The sequence below is a fragment of the Oxyura jamaicensis genome, chromosome 6 (genome assembly GCF_011077185.1).
Source record: "Oxyura jamaicensis isolate SHBP4307 breed ruddy duck chromosome 6, BPBGC_Ojam_1.0, whole genome shotgun sequence".
NCBI lineage: Eukaryota > Metazoa > Chordata > Aves > Anseriformes > Anatidae > Oxyura > Oxyura jamaicensis.
Genome location: NC_048898.1, coordinates 18942414 through 18966793, shown reverse-complemented (window position 1 = coordinate 18966793; position 24380 = coordinate 18942414). Strand labels below are relative to the sequence as shown.

Genomic DNA, 24380 nt, shown 5'->3' with positions numbered 1-24380 from the left:
ATCAGAACTTGATTTCAAATGGGAGTTTCTGCTAGAGGGTTGCTGGAGAAGACAGTTTTACAAGGGACTCTGATACCTCTCGGCTATTCCAGGATGTTAGGAGGGTCAGCACTCAGGTAAAGGACTTGTGTTTTCTGTTTAATGACTTAGTAGAAACACGAGCTATATAAGGATGAAAACAAAAATCGCTGAATTGATGTGTTTGTCTCTACCACATATAATGTAAATTCACTGAAGCTGTGAATAGATTTAAGTAGCTGGAAGTCTTAAAAAGCTGTTAAAAATATATATAATTCTCAGAGAGCAATTAATGCTAACAAATGACAAAGGAGGCATTACTTATTTCAACTTTGTTTCTGTTATTTGAAGTTCATTTTATTGTTGGTTTTAGTGAGATGATGCTTTTACAGATTCAGGGGTAATGCCACTGAACTCCATCTTGACAGAGCAACAAAATAACTCCAAAACAGGCTAAAGCAATAAATATCAAACCATTCAATCTAAAATGTATAAATATAAAAGTCATTTTTGAAAATGTAGGAAGAACAGGAAGCCATTTTTCTCTTTTGATGACTTGTTTAGCAACTTGTTATTGTCCATCTGTATCACCTCAGATCCAGCACAATTATCTTTATGTCTTTTCCAACCACGTGGGTACATGGCTGCAGAAGAAATCAATGCATTACTCACAAATAAGTTTCAGTAAAAATGCGTATTTTAGACAGTAGTTTCTTTTTAGTTTTCTGAGCCTGCTAAATATGCTATGTATTCAACTTTGACTATAACTATTGCTGTGCCTGTTTACAGGCAAACCTTACCTTCACAGGTGTAGCCTGCTATATAAAGGAAGGACTACAACCTGGAAACAGAACATTCTATAGAGGGTATCGTTTAGTGCTTGGCTTCTGAAGCAGATTATAGTTCAGTGCTATGCTTTACGTATCACAGCATGGGATAGCTGAAAGGGAGGGAGAAGGAGCTGGGTGTTGCATTAGATCAGGTGCATGGTGGGCAACAGCAAGGGAAGCGTAAACTCTGTTCTCTTTCTGGAGTAGCTTCAGATGTCTGCCCACTTTTATTTTTTAAGCATTTAGGACTAGCTTGTGTCTTTAGCCTCAGCCTTCACAAAGTAACAGCATGTGTTGGATCTGTGGAGAAGAGCTCTTTTTCAGAAACCTGACAGATGTGCGTTAGGTTTGTTCTAGTCAGGTTTCAGGAAGTTTCCTATATTAACACCCCTGATATTTTTCCTCCAGGAAAAAAAGGCAGTGATCTTACTGTTCTTACTGGCAAATAAATGTGTTCTGGGGATTATACTTGCAAGGATATTTGTGTTTGATATGTGATACCAGCAATGCGTCTACTGTTTATAAATGCGCTCAAGTGACCAGTAACTTCGTTCGTAAACTAAGTCAGTAAAGGACTACCCAGAAAACCTTATCTGGAACAAAAGCATAAATATTTTTTCTGACTTGGACTACCTTCTCAATACCCCTAGGGTCAATGATGTAAGAACAAAACAAAACAATTTAAATGCTCCTTGAGTAGTACTGATATTCTGGAGGTTCTACCAAAAAGATGTATATTTTAAAGTCATCTTTTAGTATTACTTGCTCTTAAGCATTTTACTTTGAGTTAGAGGTATGAGTTGTTGTCTGTTTGAACTGAATCCCGTTTAAAAAAATCTTAATTATTCAAAGATAAAGATTTTCTTCCAGATAGCAGTGGCATTTCTGATAATTCTGAATGACTATAGAGTTCAGCCATCCATATAGTATATCATGCTATTACAACATTAAAAGATGTGGTAGTTACTGAGAAAAGCTTATGAGAAGCTGAAAGAAAATGGGAAATGAAGGAAATGGGTTTAATCTACTCATAATTGCACTTTTTAGCATCTGGGATGTTCTGGTGGGACAACACAATTGTTTTTGTTTAAAAACTGAAGCACTCAGGAACAACTCCTACTTGAATCTGGGGCTTTTGCTTCTTCTGAAAACAAGTACAAGTTGTGACAGATGGCAACTGCCTCTGGCTAGCCACTATCTGAATGGCAGCGCGTAACAAAAATCATCCCAGGGCTGTTACTGACTGCTTAAATAGATTCCTGATATCTGTCTTTGTCAGAGAAGTATGCGTAAGGAGTTATTAAGATGGGGGAAAGATATAAGGAAACCTAATCTGAAGCAGCTACATCTTCTGCTTGCATTAGAACCATGGGCAAGAATTTGAATAGTCAAAAACATACTGGATTATATAAATTATATACTTACATTAAATAACCTAGGATCCTTTGTATGTGGATGGAATCCCTTCTTTTTACAAGCAGAAACTTCAAGCATGCCAGCATTGGTAAGTCTGAAGATGCCAGTGCTGGAAAGCAAAATGTGAAACCACTGTTATTTAATGTCCCCATAATGCAAGTGCACAAATTCACATACTTAGCTAAACAGAAGGACAATGTGACGGTACTCAATAACCTCTGATATACAGGAGCTAAGGTTGGGCTGAACCTTATAGAGGAGTTATCTTGCAGTGAAGGGAGACGCGGTGAGGAAATGGGGGGGAAGACAATAGTTGGTGTTATTTCTGTTAGGCAGTTTAGCCCATTAAGGGAGGAGATAAATTCACACAGGAACAGCCACAGAGCATCCGTGTCTGCTCTGCATTGCATTTCACTCACTGAACTCTAGAGGGGCAACACAAAGAGAACAGCCTTGAAGCTCTGTAAGTAGCTACTGGGAGTGTACATCCTCCCCACTCTTCTAGGTAGCTTAGGTAATCGAATAATACAAAGCACTAAAAAATACACTGCTGAATATGTATGATCTAACACTCTACTTTGAGTACAGAATAAGTAGTTAAAAAACAAACAAAAAAACCCACACATCTATAAAAAACGCTGCCTCTACAGATTGACTCAAATAATACTGAAGGGCCTGGCTTTGGATGGATATTGAATCTATATTCAGGTAAGAAGCCTCCATGAAATCAACATTTCGTCAGATGAAAAAGACTGGGGAATTGAGAAGACAAAGCACGAAGCATTTATTGCATTATTTATTTACAGGTGCTTGGGATCTTGCTTAGACCAACTAAAGCAGCATGCTGCTAAGTAAGGACCTCTTCTGCCACCTGTAGAGGATGCTTTGGCACAGAGCAATGCCGTGCATACCACAGGTGCACAAACAGAATCCCACCTCAAGTATGCCAATATGCTGTAACTGTTTCACAACAAAATGCTCCATAGATACTCATCTACAGCACAGTCACAGCTGGCAACACAATCTGACCAGAGTCTAGTCCCATTAGCTACATTTTTGCCGCATTTAGGGTGCAGCAGAAGCAGCTTGACACTTCTAGTTCCAAAAAAAGGCTACATCAAAATGCAACTTCTAAGAAAGTTTACTTATAAAGCTGATCACCATCAGCATTACTGCTGATCACCATCTATTTGATTTACCATGGCCACACCTTAAACTATGCTTATTTTCACACACACAAAAAAAAACAGTAATTACCTAAAAACTGCAGGACAACATCTGATCAATTAATGTTACGGACAGGAGTAGCAGGTGAGAGCTGGTTACAGAGAACGAGCAAAAGCTATGAAAGCAGTTTACAAGGCCAGAGGTTTCAGAAGGTATGCAAACGCTGCTGCTCAAAGTCACAAAGCCTAATGCTCATGCACTTATCACTCAAGCTGTATTTACAGCTCTGCTACCTGAGTGGCCCATGTGGGAAGCTGGCCAACTATAATAGGAGTCATCTATGGGGGCAGAAGACCAGAAAGGCAGGTTGAAAACAGCAGAGTTAGCCACAGAGACTTGAAATGTCAAGCACACCTAAGAATAATCACTGAGTTGTCAAAGTTGGAAGGAACCTCTGATAATTTGGTCAAAACTCCCTGCTCAAGTAGAATCACCTTGAGCAGGTTGCCCAGGACCTTAATTCACTCAATTCTGAGTATCTCCAAGGATGGAGACTGAACAATCTTTCTGTATAGCCTATTACATTGTAAACCTTTGCATTAGTTGTTATACAGTTCCAGGTTTTTCCACATCCTTACTGCTTGCATTTTATGAAATACAGAAATAGGACCTTAATAGGGAAAGTGTCCTTTATCTTTCTACTCCCAAAACTGCAATTTTTGTATCATCCTACAAATTTATAGACACAGAAACATGTCCATACCTTCCACTGTGTCTTACCCTTCCACTTCCTTCATCAGACAGAATTAAGATAGCTCTGTGGTAAGCCACAGGCAATGAAGTCTACAGTAAAACAGCTCTTGTTATTACTACTTGTTTGAGTATAAAAATAAATCAAAGCTTAAAACCTGGAGCTACAAAGGGAGGAGGAGAGAGAAGCCTGAAACAATACTGTGCATACAGACTGACTGGAAGGCAAGTCTAAACAGACTAAAGAAAAACTCACGATATGCCCATTTCTGTCCTTCACCCCAGTTGACATTTGCTGTTTGCATTTGATCACGTTTTAAGATAAAGAGCACGGTAATATATCTACATATTACTTACAAAAATCAGAACTCACTCATTATGTTTTGGTGAACAAACAATCGCAATGGCCTCCGGTAACATTAGCTGGTAAGAACAATGAGTATGAAGATCAACACTGGATAAGAATGCGGTTTGTGTTGGATGTGTCTACAAAAAGAAAGGGAAAACTCAACATCATGAAATACTCCTTATAAGTCAAGGTCAACGTGCATTCAAGAAGGAACAATAATTTTTAACTCGTAAATGCAACAGTACTTTCCCCAGATTGGTTTCTTAATTTCCTATTAACCCAGATTCTACATTGTTAGAGTAGCTTTTCATTAGGAAGTTCATGGGAACACATTCACATCCAGATGTACAAGCAGTTTCTGATCATGGTGGAGAAAAAAAGTAGAATGAAGAAGCACAGGACAAAAGGGAAACGACTTGATTGTTCAAAATCTCTAAGAGTGAAATCACACTCCACATAATTGATACAGAATTTAAGCAACACAATACCCCCAAAACTTTGAAAGGATTTTGAATATGATGGAAAAGAAATGGCATTAGAAAGTAATAAAATATCCGCAAACAGACATAAACAAAAGTTGCAATGACAAAAGCAGGCTATATTGTACAATCAGGATGCCTCAACTTCATAGATTAAGAGATACTCATTATCTGTGGAGAATATTAATGTTCATTTACATCACTGTGATGTAAATGATGTAAATTAAGCGAGCAAATTCATTTGTATTATGGCAGTTATTTTTTTAGTTTATTTACAGGGTTGTTTACATATAGTATGCAGAGCTGATACAGAAAGCCAGAATCTGAGACATACGCACATGGATCCAACCCAAAGTGAGGAGATCATACTGATCCTGAATGCCAAATAATTCTTCCACATTCTCCATGTCACAGTAGTCTGGTCCTGCAGATTGCTTTGGCACTATTACATGGGTAATAGTAAATTCATTGTGTGTCTGTAAAACAAACATTGCGATAACTCAGAGTGGAACAAATGAACTACTGAATAAATGCTGAATGAGAATCGGAAGCATTTCTCATCTGAATGAGAAAGGTCAGCCTTTCAGCTAAACCAAAGTGGTGTATGTCCACTGACTGCCATGCCACTATACTGACCTAGTACACCTGGAAACATGCCCTAGCATGTTATCATGGAAACATACAGGGTAGTGTGAATAACAGCACAAGATTGTTGTACCGAAATGGTCACAGAGACCACTGAAAAAGATGTCCTTTAAAAAAAATTAAAAACATGGGAACAAAGAGAGGTTTGAGAGGTTTATTATTTTCTGTGCACCTTGGAACATCACTACGTTTGCTATTCTTTCTCTTGACGTGATCCAAACACAACTGGACATCATCTCTAAAATTCTTTGTATGCCAGCATCGGCCATGACATCTTTCCCTGCTCTGAAAGGACACTGCTATCTAGGACAAGGGAAAAACAAAACATTCCCCCCCCCCCCCCCCCCCAAAATACAAAAACTGAAAATCAGATGTTCTACAGCATGACAGAGAGGTTGGTTTCTTTTCTGTTCTGTTGCTATTATGAATTTGATGACCCCAGTAGATTCTAGCAGTCTTTATATTCTGTTGTCCTGTAAATAAACCTCACTTAGCTTAGATGAATGCCAAGAAAGTACTTGAAGAAGCCTGTATTGTATAACATACTGACAAACTTGCTAAAATATACGACAACAGCAGGGTTCTTGGATCAAGCATGTCCTCAATAAGGCACGCTGCAGGCCATGCTGGTGAAGTGACCACTCAGGTTATAATATGAAGTTAATTACATTAGAGACTAATTGTTTAGATCCTCTTTTGCTCTGAAACCAGCATATTACAGGAAAATATTGCACTACCAAAAATGTCTTCCCCATACGAATGTGAAGGTTGAACTGTACCAGTTTTCCACAGAGAATTCCACATGTCTCTATTCCTCTTAATGTATTTGCCTCTGCTAGCAGCAGAAATTTGTGACAGAGATCCCTGGGTAAAATTACACCTCTGAGTGCTTCAGCCAATTGAGCTAACAAACAAATAAACAGACAAAAAGAGAGACAGAGAGAGAAAGAGAGAAATAAAAAGGCATATGTAGCTTACACAGTGAAATTCCTTAAAATAAGGCAATGTACACAGTTACAGGAAATTATTAAAGATTAAGGAATTATACTCATCACATCACACATTTCTAATGAGACTACATCTACAGTGCAAGCACGTCATGCCAAAGTGAGGTATAACCTAGCTAGCTTGCATCTGAGGTGACAGTGAGTTGATCCCGTTTTATAGGCCAGGGTTTTTCAAAAAGCCTCTCTGACTGAGACCCCTGCAGGTTCTGCTTCTGTTCCCTTGAAGCCCCTGACAATATTCAGAGTTCGTTCCATAGGAACACGGAGGTTCCATCTCCAGATCCATTTACTGGCACTCAGCTGGAAAATGTGATTTTTTTTTCTCTTAAAACAAGAAAACTATATAGAACTGTTGTGTGTACATTAACCTGTTCATGCTTATTTCACTACAGACACTCTCAAAGGGAATAAATCATAGAATCATTTAGGTTGGAAAAGACCTTTAAGATTGTCAAGTCCAACCATCATCATATGCATATGCAATGTATGGAGTGCTGTAAGCAGCAGAGCAGCAAAGAGTACAAAATCTGTGCACTTACTCTGAACAGCACTTAAAGCAGCTGCTGGCTTTAGGGCCCGGTTTACTACAGGTGAATGTCCAGTAGAGCCACTCTTCTCATTTTTTTCAAGCAACGTGGTAGATAAGGAACTGTTCTCAGGTATGGAAATACAAGATAGCATACTTCCATCTATCTGTTCAGACATAACCATGCTGTCTTTAATTTTCTGATCCCGAGCTAGTTCTTGCTTCTTAAGTTGATCCTCAAAGAATTGAAACTGTTCTGATTCAAGCTGTTGTTGCCGCATGTGTGCGATTCGTTTCTTCTCTGCCTCTATTAGCCTCTGCTGTTCTAGTTTCTTCAGAAATTCGGTTTTACATTTGTTCTGAAACATATGCAAAATAGTTATTCTCAGAATTATATATTAAAAAAAAAAAACAAAACACCTACAAAAATGAGAGGAAAGAAGCAATCCAGTTGTTTAACAAAACCATCAAACCCTGTCCTTAACATTTAAAAGCCTTTTGGAACCTGGCTCCCAATGTAGCACGATACGGAACGGAACACCATAAGCAAGGAAGCTTCCAACACAAAGCTTGCAGCATGCCTACCTACGATGCTCTGTGTTTTATTTCAGTAGTGAGAGCACTTGCCTCACTGAGCCACTGCAATATAGCCATTAAAGGAGTTTTCAGAACAGTGGTGGTAAAGAGATGAGACAAGTGTACATCCTTGCAACTTACAGTGCAGCAAGAGAGCCAATTTTCTCCTGCTTCTTTCTTTCCTTACCTTTCCCTGGATTGCTCCTTGTACTGACAGGGGCTTATCCTTACTCCCTGTGCATGCCCTCCCCAGCCTTAGACACATTCAGTGCCATCTCTGCCACATGTCTGGGCTCCAGACAGGGAAGCTTCCAGATTCAACAGTTTTTCCTAACCCCATTACAGGGACAGTAACAAGCATCTTCAAAGGCAAGTAAGAAAACTGGATTAGAGTTGTTTCTTGTCATACACAAAATATAAAGGGAAAGAGAGCCTCAAACCAATCAGTGACAGGATTATTATTTTTTTTTGGTGTGGTGTTTTTATTTTGTTTTGTTTAGTTGCTTTTTTGTTTTTTCCTTTCCATAATTCCCTAGTTCCATTTCAAGGGAAGAAAGGAAAATATGTATTTTCCCCAGACACTCTTTTCCAAGACAACTTTTTATGAAGTGAAAAATACTGTCTATAAAACTGAATCAGAATGTACTGTAGACCTATTCTGATTTTCTTTTACTATCAATACGTAAATATGACAGAACATTTATTTCCAAGCTCACATGTCTGTTACTTATTTTCAAATGACCAACCGATCAGATTCTGAGATGTGAAAAGTCATTCTAAGCAGTCTGCTGGGTGACTATGGTCTTGCAGAACTGCCATTTTACTGCTTTATTTTTAAGAAGTTTTATGCAATAGAAAAATATTCATACAACAATGATTCCATAACCACAGAACACTTACTTTGTTTTGCACGTATTCTTGATATTCTAAATTATATTTTTTTAAAAGATCTCTCTTCAGTTCATCTGTCCGTGGAAATGCAACCTCCTTCAGTTTCTTTGGGTGGGGTGGGATGGGGTAGGGTAGAAAGACAGGTAAGTTAACTTTTTACTTCATAAAAGGACCACCTGAAAACCACACTCATCTGTAATACGGATTAAAGAAAAATAAAAAATACTGCTCTTCTCCCAGGAAAGAAAAGAAAAAATACACAATAAATCATCAAGCTTATTAAACTTAGTATATTGATTTCAAATAAAGCCATATTAGTTTCTATCAGTGAAAGGAGTTACCTATAACAAGACTACTTGTTATCTTAGGAAAAGGTAATTTTTTCTAATGATCTGTTATCTCTGTCTTGTTTAACAGGTGTGTGATAACTGTCATTTTTGATGTAGATGTATTTTATAAAAAAACTAGGGCCAACTTCTATTTCAGAAATATACTTGGGTTTCCAACAATCTACTGACTTATTCAGAGATCGTTCTTGTTCACCTTACAGAATGATAAATTAATTTTCAGTAATGATCAAGTGATTAAACCAAAATAAAACATAAATGACTTGACAAAGTTATCAGAACTTCAAACTGCATTGTCTGCCTTGAACTAGGTTTGCGCTGGGGGAAAAGGAGCGATAGGAAAGGATAGAAATAGAGGAAACATTTCTTGAGGTTCAGGAAAAGGTAGCCCTACCTTAATAATAACTTGTTTTTCTGGTACTGCACATTGGTGATAGTCTCGGTGACCGGGCAGTTTTTCCACAAACAAACTAGAAAATGAAACAGCATGTTTGTCTTAGTAACCAGAGGAATAACTATGTTAGCTTTTACTTTGGCAGAGAAATCACCTTCACGTGTTATAACTGTTAAACACTGAATTCCACATGACTCGAAGCAGGTTTCTATATGTTCATTTGTTTAAATTACCACTTAAACTCTTGTATGGACTTGTATGGACACAGAGGATAATGACAGAAGCTTATTTTCTACACCTGAATATATTTTGTTTCTCTCTAGTAGTGGGTTTGATTGAAAGGATTAACTGGCATTCAGCACCTGAAAAAACCCTCCACCATGGCCAGAGTTACTATAGCTTATTTCTGCTGTCTTAAGCTGTCTCCTTAGATGAAATGCTGAATCTTAAATAAAGCACTGACTATCATTAAAGTAGTTACTTTTACCAGACCAACCTGCACAGCTAACTGCAGTATTATTAACCCATCCAGAAATCTAAATTATGGCAATGCTTAGCTGCAGAAGTTTGGAATTCTCAGCTGCTAATCATTTTTTCAGCAATTTATGCAATGTTCACCTCCAGACCCTCTTTATAGAGATACATACATTTAAAATAAAGTTGAATAGGAAAGATTTGGCTTAGTTTTCAGAGTATGATGAAAATTAGGGGAGCGAAGGAGATTTCTTATTATTAAAAAAAATAAATTAAAAAAATCTAAGATATACATACTTTTAGAAGTATCAAAACAAACCAATCAATCCTACAGCAAAGCTAGCTAGATAAAAAGTTTAAATCTGCCATTGATATATTTTTCCAACAAATTATGCTTAAATCTCTTGGGGATGAAAACTAAAAAGATAAAAAGAGAGGCAAATATATACAATGTTGTACAATATCATCATCTATCTCCTGATATTCAGGTAAATTCACACCTGCCAGTTAAGAGACAGATAGGACTATTACCCTAACAGTTGAGATGAAATTGTAAGGAAGACTGGTTAGAGTAAAGATCTCTAAAGAGCACAGCTATTCTGCAAGAAAACAGTAACCATTGTTCTCCTGATCTAAAGGGTTGCCCCATTATCACTGCAAATCTTCATTTTAATTTACTCAGAACTATAAGCTCTAATGACCACAAACTGTTTCTTACGTTATGAACTTGTTATAAAAAACAAAAGCATTCTCCAGGTTTCCCTCCTCCATATATATTGATGCCATTCGCTCCATCTCTACTCCAGATCTAAAGTAACGACGTGGAGTGATGTCTTCATTGATTGTGATATTGCTGCCAAGTTTGCTTAAGGCACGTACTCTCTCTTCTGGGGTCACAGAGATGTCTGTATGGTCAGGAATAGCTACTAGCTTTTTCTGAAAAAGAACAGAGATTAGCAAGGAGAGCCAGATACTACAATTCTCTTTCAGTAAATGATCTCATTCAAGAAACTCAAGGGAAATCTTCAGCTTCTCAAAATAGGTATCAGTTTCCTCACTGCTAGCAACAGTTAAAACATTTTAATGTTTCTCAATGGCAATAAAAGTAAAAATTTATCCCTCTCCCCAAATCTTCTCTTTCTCAATACATATACATACATATAAAAGGGGAAAAAAAAAAAGTAAACCCCGGCAGAAGTGATCAAAAGCAACACAAGCAACACAGTGTGTCCTCTTTAGAATCCCCCAAATACGAAAATCTGTAAAGTTCTACCTTAAGTTATTAAGAAAATCTGCATGACAAAGCAAACTACTGTTACATGCTATATTGGATACGACTTCTGGGTACAGGTCAACTAACAAAAGGCAGTATGTTTTCCTGGTTAATCAACAGTTAATTTTACAGTTTCAAAGGAAGCAGAGTCAAAGAACCTAGAAGTGATTCTACTGAAGAAGCAGAGTTGCTAATTGTAATCATTACCTTCCTATTAAGTGGTTAAATAAGTGGCTACTGCAAGTTGTTTCATCTTATGTTGTTGTAAAGGTTTACTTTTTCTATTCAAAACATTTACTTCAACTTCTTAAAACTGTGATCACTGAAACAAGCTAAAACCCCATAAGCCACACACACAGAAATAAAATTCCTATGAAACCATCAAGCAGAACATGCGAGGAACTGGCAGAATTCAAGAAAACAGCCTTTCAGCTGAAAGCAGCACTGCTAAACAGGTCATAATTTGATGCTTATTTGAAAGAGGATGCTAAGCCATTAAAGTATTTTTTGCAATACGTACCAAGGAACTAATACTGAACGGCTGTTCCATGTTGCTCTCTGTCTGCAAACCAAGATCACTCTTTTTCTCAAAAGTCTCCATCTTACTGTGAAGGACAGGATGCCTGAAGTATCAATCTGATGTTCAATATTTGCAGCAGGCTGCCTCAGAGTCTATTTGTCCAAGGGAAACTTAACAGCAATATGCTGACTGTGGTTGGGTGCTGGAAGAAATAGGACAAGTCATTCAGATTAAAAATACCTTCAAATGTCACATCAGTTTTGCATGCCTGCACCCACTCATCACTTCGGTATCCCAATACTTACATATTTAATAACAATCTAGAATTTAGCAGGCATCTAGAATTTAAAGTAGGAATGCATGAGGCCTTGCAGGACACTTGTGAGCTAGTTGACCCGTTCCAACATTATTACAGCGGATTCAAATGCAACATAGCAAATTATTTCTACAATTTTAACAGTAACTTGAAAAAAAACAACAACAATATAACTAAGAAGCCCAAACACACAAGCAAGCCAACTTTCAAGCATTAAGTGAAAAAATTTCAAAGACTAAGCACAGAATCTGCTTCCTTGAACATATGTTTTGACAAACATATTTATAAACGGCATCAATCTAGCACCTTTTTTCCTGCTAAGCCTATAGTTAAAAATAAAACTTAGCATATAAACTCATATCAGTAATATAACATACAGGAAATATTTCAAGCACTCTCTGCTCCACCTGCACAACGTGCTGACTTCAACACCACTCAAAACACAATGAAATATGACAAGTCGACTGATAGTAATCGCTCCTTGCACAGCTCTGAACAAGTAAAGACAAATATTTAGACATGGCGTGGTCATCATAAAAAAAGGGAAATGAACTATTTAAATTACACTGGAAATATGAAAATGAAGCTGCTAATGTGGCCTTTCACTTTTGAGCTCTCAATCCAAACAGATTTGATTCCAAATGTCAAAGACACCTCATATATTGCAATACATATGCTTTATGCTTTCACAAAAGCATAAACAGAGGGTTCAGCAAAGATATTTTCTCAGCACGTCTTTCTAGAAGCAAGAGGATTCTGGGTTAGAGGAGAACAATCGTAACACATTTTTAGCTGTCTCCTGAAGTATTGATTTCTGTATTCGGGTCTTCTTCATTTTTCTCAAAACTAACAATATCTACTAGGTTAGTTTTTACTTTTAATCATAAGTGTTAATGTTATAACCAAATGTTACAGGAGACATTACATTCATTTAAGCAATATGCTTTCTTTAAAATAATCAGAATCATCCTGTTGTTTTTTTTTTTTTTTTGGTAATGGTACACTTACTGAATCAACCTTACCCTGTTTTTATGTATGACCTAATCTCAAGTAATATATTTTTGTTTGACTTTATACCCCTGCTTTGTATATTCAAGATTTTTATTCTCTTCATCTGGTATCTCACAGATCTGTGAATGCAATTTCAAGGCCAGCTTATTTCAATTCAAGGCATTCAAAACAACTTGCACAATTTGTGATACCCTTTTGGAATGAAAAAAAAATGGAGCTTGGTTTATACACTCAAGATATCAACATTAGCTGAGGTGGTAGCACTGATGGAAAAAAAGTTCTCTAAACAATTTCATTTTATAAAGATGGAGCTCTGGTGTAAACGATTAGCTTGGCAGGAGAGCCCAACTCATTGCCAAGTCACAGCCTGCAGAAAGGTCTCATGGGACCATGATAATTAAATATTTTTGCTTTAGTATATACCAAAGCTATGTTTATAGTGCCTTGTGGCTAGTTCCACTTGAAAGCCTTCTTAGCTGGAAAATGGTAGCTATGGTAGACTGTGAAAGGAGAAGACTACAAGCCAGGTCACTGCAGAGCTCACATTAGTTTTCTGTCCCTGCAGCTCAGATGCTCAGAACAAATAGCATCTTCAGTAAGAGACTGCATTCATATGTTCTGTGGGGCTTAGGAACATTAATAAAACAAACAAACAAAGAAAAGCACTCTCAGAACTAAAAAGCATGTATTTTAAAAACACTTATTCATTCCCTTATCCATCATTTGCAGATTTTAAGTTTTTTTTGTTTTGTTTTGTTTTGTTTTGTTTTGTTTTTTAGTTCCCCTAATAGCAACTGGGAGATCCACAATGACTGACTGGAAGGCTGGTTTTGATCTAAGGTATGCACCTAACCATGGCATGCTGCAAAATGGTTTAGAAATTCAATTTATTCCATAAAATACTGTTCAAAACTAAAGGGTGCAGAAATGTATTTTTATTCAATTCCTATTTCAATTACTTCTATTTCAATTAGCAGCTCTTGTAAAAGAAAACTGCTTTTCAAACAATGTCCTTATGGACTTTCTACAAAATGCAGCATGGAAACAAAGGATGGGATATGGGTTATATGCTTCTTTCAACTGTTACCACAACTTGAAGACTTTTCAGCCTAGTGGGTAGACAAGTGGAAAAAGCGTAGCAAGTAGGAACACAGAAGCCACCATTTCTATTTTTATTTTTTTGCTAACATTCTCAAAGAAGTCCTTGCTAAAGAAGTGTGGTGGTATCCCCCGGCCAAAATCTTTTGAAGTGGCAGAAGGAGGCATCACAGAACCCCTTACTTGCAAACATTTCTCATTTAGATTTTTAACAAAAAGAATCATTAATAACAAGGAAAAAAAAAAAAAAAAAAAAAAAACTAATGCTAGTTATTTTAAACAAGAGACATCTGGTAACAGCAGAAACTCACACTTCCTCAAAACCGTGCCAGGGCTTTGAAAAGGTGAAGCAGCCCAGCAGAGAGCAAGGCACCGAGCAAAGTCAGGCCACCATGCGAGGGGTTAGCAGAAGAATCGCTACAAATAGAAGAGGAAATGCACTTTTTAAACTTAGCTTCAGGAGCACATAAAAACCCAGACACTTTAAATGAAGAAGAAATACTAGGATGAATTTGTATCACATTTACAAAAATGCCAAATAAGATTCAAATGTATTAGTTGTTACAGGTGGCAGCATAATTTTTTTAAAAAAAGAGTCCTAAAAGATCGCTGGCTGTTTTATGATTGCACTACTATATATTACCCTTAACACGCAGACACACTGGCTAGAATTATAAATCATTAAAAGGCAGAAGATTAAGCTTTACTAAAACCAGCCCCACAAACACATTTGTCAATTCCCCAGTATGCCTCCATGCATAATGTTCCATGTGCTGCAGCTTCACACACTTGCCCTCACCACACTTTTCTACCTCTGCTTTGTTGACAATAGTGACTTCAAGGCAAGTTATATCTAATCTAAATTCAAGTTAAGTAGACTAATTTTAATTAATTACTTCATTTGAGAGATTTCTCAGCTCAGGACATACGGAAGGCGGTAGAAAGGTGGAGGTGGTGACAGAGAGACTGCCCCTGTAAGAGGGCATGACTGGCAGGAGCTGGCTTTAAAAATGCACCCTATGAACTTGTACAGAGCCTACCAAGAGCAGCCCAGTCCTCATCAATGACTCCTTGTCTTGTGGAATAAACACATATTTTACTCTACAAGAGCAAAGAGAAATACATGCCAGTAGGAGACCACTTCATATAACTGAAACTAGCTATATTCAGATATACAAAATAGTTATGCAAATACAGTGAACCACAATCCAGCCCCAAGCATGTGGGATAAGTAGCAACACCAGCAAGGAGCTGTCATAGTCTGTTAGAGTGCAAAGTGCTCTAAATTCTAAGAGTAAACATGCATTTTTCTGCTATCCGATTTCAGGCACTCCAGCTAATTTAGAGGGACGTAGGTAACGTCTGATTAAGAAGAATGTCTGTAGATTTAGCATGCTAAGTTTTCTCTAATGATGAATTTTCTGAGAATCATTATCAGAATATAAGAATATAACAACCATTCAACAGTTAAGATATTTTTCCTCATTTAATCAGACACTCCTTATCAAATCCCATTTCCAACTCAAAAAACACTTATTTTCCTATTCAATCCAGGTTATTATACTATGAATTAAGTCTTCTGAAAATCTAGCTTAATTAAATCAAAGGCCCTCAGCCACAGGAAACAGAGCAAAGCAAGAACAGTGTTTTAAATTGCATTAAAAATCATTCTTTCTGTTCAGGCTAACAAGCATGGTACCAAGTGAAAGGAAAATGAAAAATAGAGCAATTTTATCTTGAAGTGTATGCAAATAATACATAAAGCTACATAGAGTACATCAAGATCATCAAAAGTCAAGTGCAGGCTAATGAGACAGAGGTGGTAATGAGAAGATCTGGTGAAGGCGCACAGACGCTCATGGTTTTTGAGAGGTATAGCACCATAATTCTCCACAAATTCTTCAGTGCCCTCACAGGATGCTGCACTGGCATGTTTCTAACTGTCAGTGTGGGTGGACGTGGACAAACAAGAGCCCCTTTGCCTGTGCTCAGACCCAGCTGATTCTGTATGCTACAGAACCGTGCCCTGTGATAGCAAAAGGCAGTACGCAGGGCTGCACAGCAAGGCCAATTAGCTCAGGTGCAGTACCGAGCTAACGAAGCCCCACAGTTTGTGCTTGTGATGCCCACGCGAGGCCAGCTCCCAGTCTGGGCAGAAGGAGTGTACCACCTATGCTCTGAGCTGGGCAGGCTCCAAAGCGCCCTGGGAGCACAACCCGGCCATGCGTGACCATGGTGCACCCATGAGCGCAGCCAGGCCACGCGGCCAGGCTCTGACGGGCCTGCTGGGGAAGGCCCGGCCTGCTGGGGTGCCCGGGGCGACGGCAGCCCTGAGACCCGCGGGCCGCAGAAGCACCAGGATGGATTTCCCCTCCTTACTCTGGCCTTGAGGCCGCTTTTCTTTCTTGTCTTCACAAGAGTTTTTTAGATATTGAATGAGCTTTTTACGTTTATAAACAGTAACGGCCTAACTTAACAATGTATTACTTTAATCATTAATTTCCACTTTCCCCCTTTGTAACGTACTTTTTTAATTTCAAGGGTCTTGCTTAGTCGTAACACACTGATTTCACTACTCCAGCAACACTTGTCAATAGTTGGAATGTTTATCTTACTAAAAAGCTGCAATAAAGAGATCATTGGTAAAATTTTCCACAGCATTTTTTAATGCACTGGCTAAGATTCTGTTAAAAATAATAGAGACCTAGGGCAATGATTTATTCTTTGCATACTTTTAATAGTAAATTATTTTAGAAATATCCGTCCTTTGTTTGCTATTTTGGTGGAATTAGAGCAAAGATGTGGTGCCCATAGAAATCATTCACTTCAGTTCATTGTGATTAGGGTCTAGAAATCTTTGCTAGTTCACGATCTAAAACATGGTACAGTTCCACTTTTTATAAACTACTCCTGAGAGCACTGCTCTACATTCTTTCTGTGATAAAAAAAGAAAAAGGTTACTTTAATACTGCAATAAGAAGCTAAAACAGTAATAGTCTGTTTTACTACACTATGAAGTGTGATGATTATAGAACCCTAGAATAAAGATGCCTCAAACCACAGAGGCCCGTCCTCACTAAAATAGTCAAATTAGCAAGTGCAAAAACACCTTTTAACTGCCCATAATGGAATTCAATTGTCTCAGCAAACCTGAAATAGAGCACATCCAGTCATTGCTGTATGAAGATAAATGACTGTTTCATGCCAACAAGTCATGCAGATACCTGTACTTGTGTGTTTTGAAGTGGATGTTAATATATAAATACAGGCACCTATCTCATTCAAGCCCTTTTTGAAATGCCAGGCATATTGGTACAGCACATAATCATTTACACACACACAGGTTTAATATAAAATATGCTAAAAACAGCCTAAACAGCATACTGCCTTCTGTTGGCTCTCTCCAAAGAGAAACAGCCTGTTTATCTGTCAGCATGTTTTTTGAAACAACAGTTCCCCATTACAGCAAGTGATTCAGCTAGTATAGTAAGTAGTCTCTTCTGGAAAGAAAAAAAAAAAAAAAAAAAAAAAAAAAAAGCACTGAATGTCACGGCAAGATCATTCTCTTGTGCAGAGAAGAAAAAAATCACACAACTAACACAAAACAACAGAAGGGCCTTTCAGAGAAGAGAAGCACCACAAGGAACCATTTGCTGACAACCCCACATCATTCAATGGAAAAGTTGTGCACTTCATAGTAGGAGCTACCAATCTTGGCACTAGAAAAGCCTGTCTCCGTAACAGTTCATAATTCAACACTGCCTCTTGGCCCTGTGGCTACATTTAAAGAGCATTGACAAGATCTTCTCCTAGGCTTCACTAGCTCCTACAGGCACCTGCTGAGCTACACAATGCTCTCTCCTGGTAGTGGGTCATGGCTACTCTTGTTTTCACCTCCTGTGAAGCACCAGTCCCACACACCTCCCCAGACGCTTCCCAAAGGTCTCTCTGGTGACTGTGTTGGTGGTGTACAGGCAGTAGCATCTTTACCCCCTTAGGTACTGAGAGGGAGAAATCATGTGCAGAGATCTTCCTTGCACTGATCTGCCAAACCCAAATCTTCCCTGTAGGGCTACACCACTCATTGCTGAATTTTACATCACAAAATTGAGCTTTATTTTCATCTAAACAAGATGAATTACAATAATCTGTTTTTCAACAGCTAAAAAAGTGAGAACAATTATTTGAAGACTTTTAAAGTTACTCAGCAAACATTTGGTTGACTGCAGTTAGTGAATGTAGCTACTTCCATACCATCGGCTGTTTTCTAGAGACAGTTTTCCCTTTGGAACAGATACAAACGTTACTGCATTAAGAAACCACTTCAATAAAATTAGATTGCTATCAGGTCTGCCGAGAATCTGATAAACCACTACAATAAGCAAATAATACCCAACATGACACATGAAAGAACCGTTTGCTCATCTATGTTTTTTGTTCCTGGTAAGGAAGAAAATTATACAACACAAATGCATGTGCAAAGTCTCATATCTTTACCCATGGGTATTAAAGCCCATCTCATTATCTCCCCTTCCACAAAAAGGAAGCACACAAAAAGAAAACCTCAACTGCCATCTCAAGCAGTAACTCAAAACTGACAGTTTATTCCACCACTCAGTCTTCTTCCAGTTTGGCATAGTCTTAATTTAAGATCAGTTTCTCTCTAACATCTGGCACTTACCTATTCAGCCGGCAGGACACTGATCCAACCCGTGGAGGTTAACTGTTGAAGGTCAGTAACTAAGACGGGAGGGTTGTGCTGGTGTATGTTTTAAACTTAGGGTATCAGTAAGTTGAATAAGAAACTGAATTCATCACTGTGGGGAGAAGCATCACCACTACAAAGACTATGACTGCGGAACCCACAGACATTTCCCATCACTTCACAGCACAAAGGACTCTGACCCACATCTATTTTCTCATTCATTTTAAGCAGACTATTTTGAAATCAAGATCTGCTATGTCTGTGCTACTGTTACATAACCCTGTGCACTTGTGCTGTATGCACAGGTGATGGCTTGCCACCCGATTCATTAATATGCTCTGTCTACACCAATTATTAGCCACTTTTAAGAGAACATCCGGAAAACCAGACCGGAAATTCTGAACACCGAAACATGCATCTGTGAACCGGTGGCCTGTGAACTCGGATGGTTCTTTGTCTCGTGGTTTCTTCTGTCAAAAAGAAACGCAATTTCTCCCTCTCCCTTTTTGGTAAAACCATCCAGTTTCAGCAGAAAAGCATTTTTGATGTAACAGATAAAGTATCAGCAGAACAACTGGAATCACAGGTCAGTAGCATTTTTAGGCAGTGACTGAAATATACTTATGCAACCCAGGACAGCATCTCTCCAATAACCCATTAAAAGGGTATTTTAGACATTGCATAGAGAAACAGTGCTCTATTCTTCCTTTGGGAAATCCACAACAGTCCCCCATAAAAATTAGTGTACCTGGGCATATTAAGCCAGAAGAGGGAAGAAACAAAAGAAATAGCTATTATTATTTGATTTGTTCTTTGATGCTTTAGCTGAAATACTGAAACAAGATACCTGCAACACATATAACCATGGATAGAACTAACTTCCATCATGAAGACAAGAAGCTGTGTTGCCAAGGGAAACAAATGAGAGGCTAAGATCAGCGCAGAGGTCTGCAACACTTCAGAGGTTTTAAAGAAACAGAGAAAGCAGGATTACTTGTAAATTCTCAGGTTTCACAGATTTCCTGCCTGTAGCCCTACTTCTCTCAGAGACAAAGCCTCAGGAAGGTTTAAGAGTCTTCTTGTTCTTCCTATAAAAGACAACGGTTTGTCTGACAGTATTTGCTACTTAATTCTGTAACAGTTTGACATTCCATAACCTCTAGTTAGACACTTGTTAATAGGTCAAGTAATCAGCTGCAACAATCAATTTCTGTTTCTACTGCATGACAAATTCCTATTGTCTTATTTGTTATGGCTCATAACATAGGTAACAAAAAAGGGAGAATTAAGTTTAGCAGATATTTCTAACACAAATTCACAGTTCACCTCATGTCTTTTAAATTATCTGTAAAGAATGATGCCTGTCTTGTGGCCTCAAATCTAGGAAAAAATAATAATAATAAAAAATGGGGCACTACTTCAATGGATTCTGATTGTTTTGTACACTAATGGTTAAGTAAGCAAAGTGCAGGTAAAAAAAACTGATAGTGCTATTACCTACAGGAAGGAGTGTGGTCAACTAGCACAAACAACCACCTAACCAGGCATAGGCATCACGCTGCAGAAACATACATAGATACTACAGAAACATACATAGATACTACAGTTTGTTGATTTCATAATGAAGTCTGACCTCCTGCTCTGACCTAGCTGGAGGATCTCTCATGCTATGAGTATATGAAAAAACAAACAAACAATAAAACAGGAATGTCTGACTTTATATGAAGAATTTGATGTGCTTTAGTCCATTTTTTCTACTTGTAAAAAAAAATAAAATACAATACCTATTTTCTCTTTTGTAAGTTTGCTAAGATTAACAATGATAAGCACGTGCTTTATAGGGGCACTGTGTGTAACTTGAGCAGCCCTGTAAGCTGGCTTTACTTTGGCTCAGTTATCCAGGGTCTCAAAGTTAACAGCACGGTGACATGCAGTTAACTCACATGCCTGCAGCTCAACAGGCTGTTCATCCCAGAGAAGCTATGCACAGCCTGTCTCTGAGCCAAAATAATTTCCAAATTCATTGTTTGTCCCTTCAGGATGAGTCTGATGATCTTTACAGCCTATTCAAGCTCTGTTCCTTATCAATGGAAAGGACTAGAAATCTCTGAAGGCCTTCTGACTGTGATTTGGAGACACTAAAGGATGGAGGCACTTTCTGCAATGATTATGTAGAGAGCCCACTGCCTCCCTAACACACTTCAACATGTTGCGAACAGTGAGTCACCTGGAGCTGCCAGCAGGAAGTGGTGGGCAAAGGGTCGTGTCTGAGCAGGTGCCTGACTCATGGCATCACACGAGGTATCATTATCCACGTAAGATCTGAAATGCTTGATTTTTATAAGAGGGATGCCTGTGCAGCAAGAGTACTAAGCCACCATGACCCTTCAGCCACCAGATCATTCAGGATCTGTACTGTGTTGGCGTGATCACTTGCTTTTATGGACCGATACAATGAAAACTTTGCCCAGAAAATATGTTTTATGGCAAGGCAATCAAAACGTTACATATTTATTAAAATTTTGTAGACGAAGACTTTCGTTACAGGTCAGCAACCTAAGTTTCAGAACACAAACTGGAAATGTAACCTTTGACATAGAAATAAAATATCAGGAGTCAGATAAGACCAGGAAAAAAAAAAACAAAAACAAACTATGCATACAAGTCAGGCAAAGACCAAACAGTTATTATTATACTGCATTTGCTCAGTGTCTTCACGCATAAGTCACCTTGCAGCTCCCGCAGCAGTTGAAGATTTTGTGACACCCCTCACCTTGTACTCTCCCCCAGCATGGTGATTAACTTCCAGGAAATGACTTGCAGCCTGATCTTGAACTTACTTAGACACGTAAAGAAAACCATGAGAAATGCCTTCACAGTATTCTCATTGATCTAGACACCAAAGCCTGTTTTTAAATGTAACACTGCAAAATAAAATTCCTGCAATTACAAGCGCTTAACATTCTGTAGAAGAAACATAAACATGAAATTTGCACCTGTGCAATTCTGTAGCACTTGCAAACAAAGCTTCCTGAGCTCTCCCATGATCTAGGGATCTCTGGATTGGTCCACAATGGCCTCTGAATCAGTTATTAATACCCTGAGCACGCAGATACACAATACACAAGACAAAAATGCATTTGGAGCTTCATAAAATCCATCTGTTACAGAGTAACACGTTATACTGCCTCAGCAGCATCCACAACGAACCTAGACTGCCTTCTCCTAGAGATACTTCATGGAGTTATGAGTCCATATCCCATTTTCTAGGACCTGCTGGTCTAAAGCAATGTATCAAAAACGTGTGACTCCAGCTCGGACAGTCAGCCACTTCAGCCTACAATGAGGAGAAACGCACTCCCACGAAGACAGAATTTCCTCCAAATTGCCCTGAGGAACGAAGCCCCGGGAGCCACCAGCCCTCCAAGACCACATAACCCCACCACATTTCTTTTTCAACATGAAGTGTGCCCGTGACTTCCCAGACATATAGGCAGAACCGCATGCACGTTAAACAAAAGAAATTCCCAACCAAAAGGACTTTCCCCAAAAGGCACTTTGTGTCGCCCTTCTGAAAAGGGAAAGTGCATCCACGCCTTGGAGACACTACGTTATACTGCTTGGTGCACTCAGGGGAGGCAGCTTAGGTCCTACAGGGATGCCGTAGGTACAAAACGCGGTACACGGGCAGAGACACCTTACGAGAGGGATACAGATGGCCAAATAACACACCCCCCGCCTTTCTTTTTTTTAAAAAAACCTTTCATTTTCTGTTCCGAGCCTCTCGCAGGCACGCGGCCGGGGCCAGGGGCGCCTAAACGCGGGGTGCCGGCACCCCCCTGCCTTCCCGCCCACCTCACCTGCCTCCCTCCTCACCTCCCGGCTCCGCTCGGCGCCGCTCCGCAGGCACAGGAGGGTCGCAGCGGCGGCAGCTCCCACCCCGCCGGGCCCGGGGCTGCCTGCGGGCACCGCTGCCCCCGGCCCCGGGCACCGCCGGCACCGACCGGGGAAGGCGGCGGCTGCTTACCGCGGGGCCGGGCCGCGCCCCGCCGGCGGGCGAGCCTCGCAGGGGGGCGGCAGGAGGCGAGGCGAGGGGCGCCCCGCCGAGAGGAGCGGAGCGGAGCGCAACGCCCTGCGCTGCCGCAGCCGCAGCCGGGTCACGGAGCGGGGCGAAGGGAGGAGCCTGCGCCGGCAGAGCCGCCGGGCCGCCTGCCTGCCCTGCGGCCGGGGGCGCCGCTGTGCCGCCGCTGCTGCCCAACGGCCGCCGAGGCTGAGGGGGGCGAGGGCAGGGGGCTGCGGCCGCCCGCGCCCTGCAGCGGGGCTCGCCGGGCCTCGTCCCCTCCCCGCCCGCCGAGGGCCGCGGGCCCGGCCCTCCGCCATTTCGGTCGGGCAGCGCCCAGCCGCGGTGGGCACGCGTGGGGCCGAGCCCCGAGCCAGGCGGGAGCAGTGCTCGAGTTACCGAGGGAGAGCCCGTGGGTGGGGGGGAGGTTGCCGTGAGGATGCAGCGGTCAGCGTGCTGCTTGCAGAAGGTCACCGGGGCTGCGGGGCTGAAGCTGGAACAAGGCGAACATTTGGTGCAGCGAGGGAGCTGGCAGTGCCCAGTGGCACTGAGAGAGGCTTAAGCAGCGTGTCAGGGGACAGATATTCAGCTCACCCTGTCAGCCTGGGCACGGCGAGGCCATCTCCTTTCCTTCCTTCCACTGTGCGTGTGGCTGTTCTAGCTGCTCGGCATCCTCCAGACCAGGGTCTGAAGGGACCACTCCTGGTGCTGGTGGCGACAGGTTTTGGTCCTGGCTCTAAGAACAGGAGGGGCTAATTCAGGCAAGAAACAGAAGTCCTGTTTGTACAAGTACTTGCCTTGGTTGCATGCATTTCTCCAGCTGATGGTTCACAAAGTGTGGAATCAGGTGTTATAAAATAAAATCTTCACTTTGCCCTGTGATGGGGTTTCTTGGTGCTGGTGGGACTGCTGAGTTAACCCCAGCCTGACACAGAGGGGCACAAGCCCCCCACAGTGCTACAGGGCTGCGGGCTGGGTGGGTGACGGTCTTGTGAGGGGAGGTGTAAAGGGTGGATGCGTTTCTTGTCCAGACACTGGCCATCACAGGATTGCACTCATGATCAATTCTAATATGAAGACAATGATTGGTTGCAGGAATACATATTGGCAAGTGTTCCAATCAAACTATTTGGAAATTGTTTTTGTCTTCCATGAGACAATGTGGCAACCCTTTGTAAACGCCATTTGGGTCAGAGGTGATGTTAGGTTGGAACGTTAGCTCTCCATCATGACATTTATGTTTTCAGTATGCAAGACGCTGCGTGTTGCTTTCTTTTCTGAGCAATGTTTCACTGACCTGAACGCTTCCCTGTGACCTTTTGCAGGGTGTGTCTGTGGCTGGTTCTTCCTGCAGAGCACGGAAGGCTCTCTGGAGATGCCAGTGTCCTTGAGTGCCCCTTGGTGGCTGCTCCCAAGCTGAGTGAGCTTGCTCTCAGCCTTGTATCCACACAGGTTTTGAAGAGCTGCCAGCTCCCCCTTCATTCATCTCCCACACAGCACGGTCCCCAGTGCCTGCCCTTTGCTCTCT

The 24380-nt window shown here is 40.4% G+C and overlaps 1 protein-coding gene across 3 annotated transcripts; it reads right to left on the bottom strand.

Moving 5' to 3' along the window:
- Window positions 1–339: 339 nt before the first annotated feature.
- On the bottom strand, window positions 340–22826 carry STAMBPL1 (STAM binding protein like 1). 3 transcript variants are annotated; one of them, XM_035329833.1, is made up of 11 exons: window positions 22669–22826; window positions 11663–11864; window positions 10588–10805; window positions 9396–9471; window positions 8664–8759; window positions 7201–7546; window positions 6434–6558; window positions 5348–5485; window positions 4555–4667; window positions 2274–2373; window positions 340–958 (listed from the first exon to the last, which is right to left on the bottom strand). In XM_035329833.1, exons 2-11 carry the CDS (start codon window positions 11741–11743, stop codon window positions 929–931), a joined length of 1323 nt encoding a protein of 440 aa, XP_035185724.1. In that variant the 5' UTR covers window positions 11744–11864; window positions 22669–22826; the 3' UTR covers window positions 340–928. The 3 variants fall into 3 exon arrangements, with proteins under 3 accessions (XP_035185724.1, XP_035185722.1, XP_035185723.1); XM_035329831.1 differs by having other exon boundaries at window positions 343–662; XM_035329832.1 differs by lacking the exon at window positions 22669–22826 and adding an exon at window positions 19787–19807 and having other exon boundaries at window positions 343–662.
- Window positions 22827–24380: the final 1554 nt, after the last annotated feature.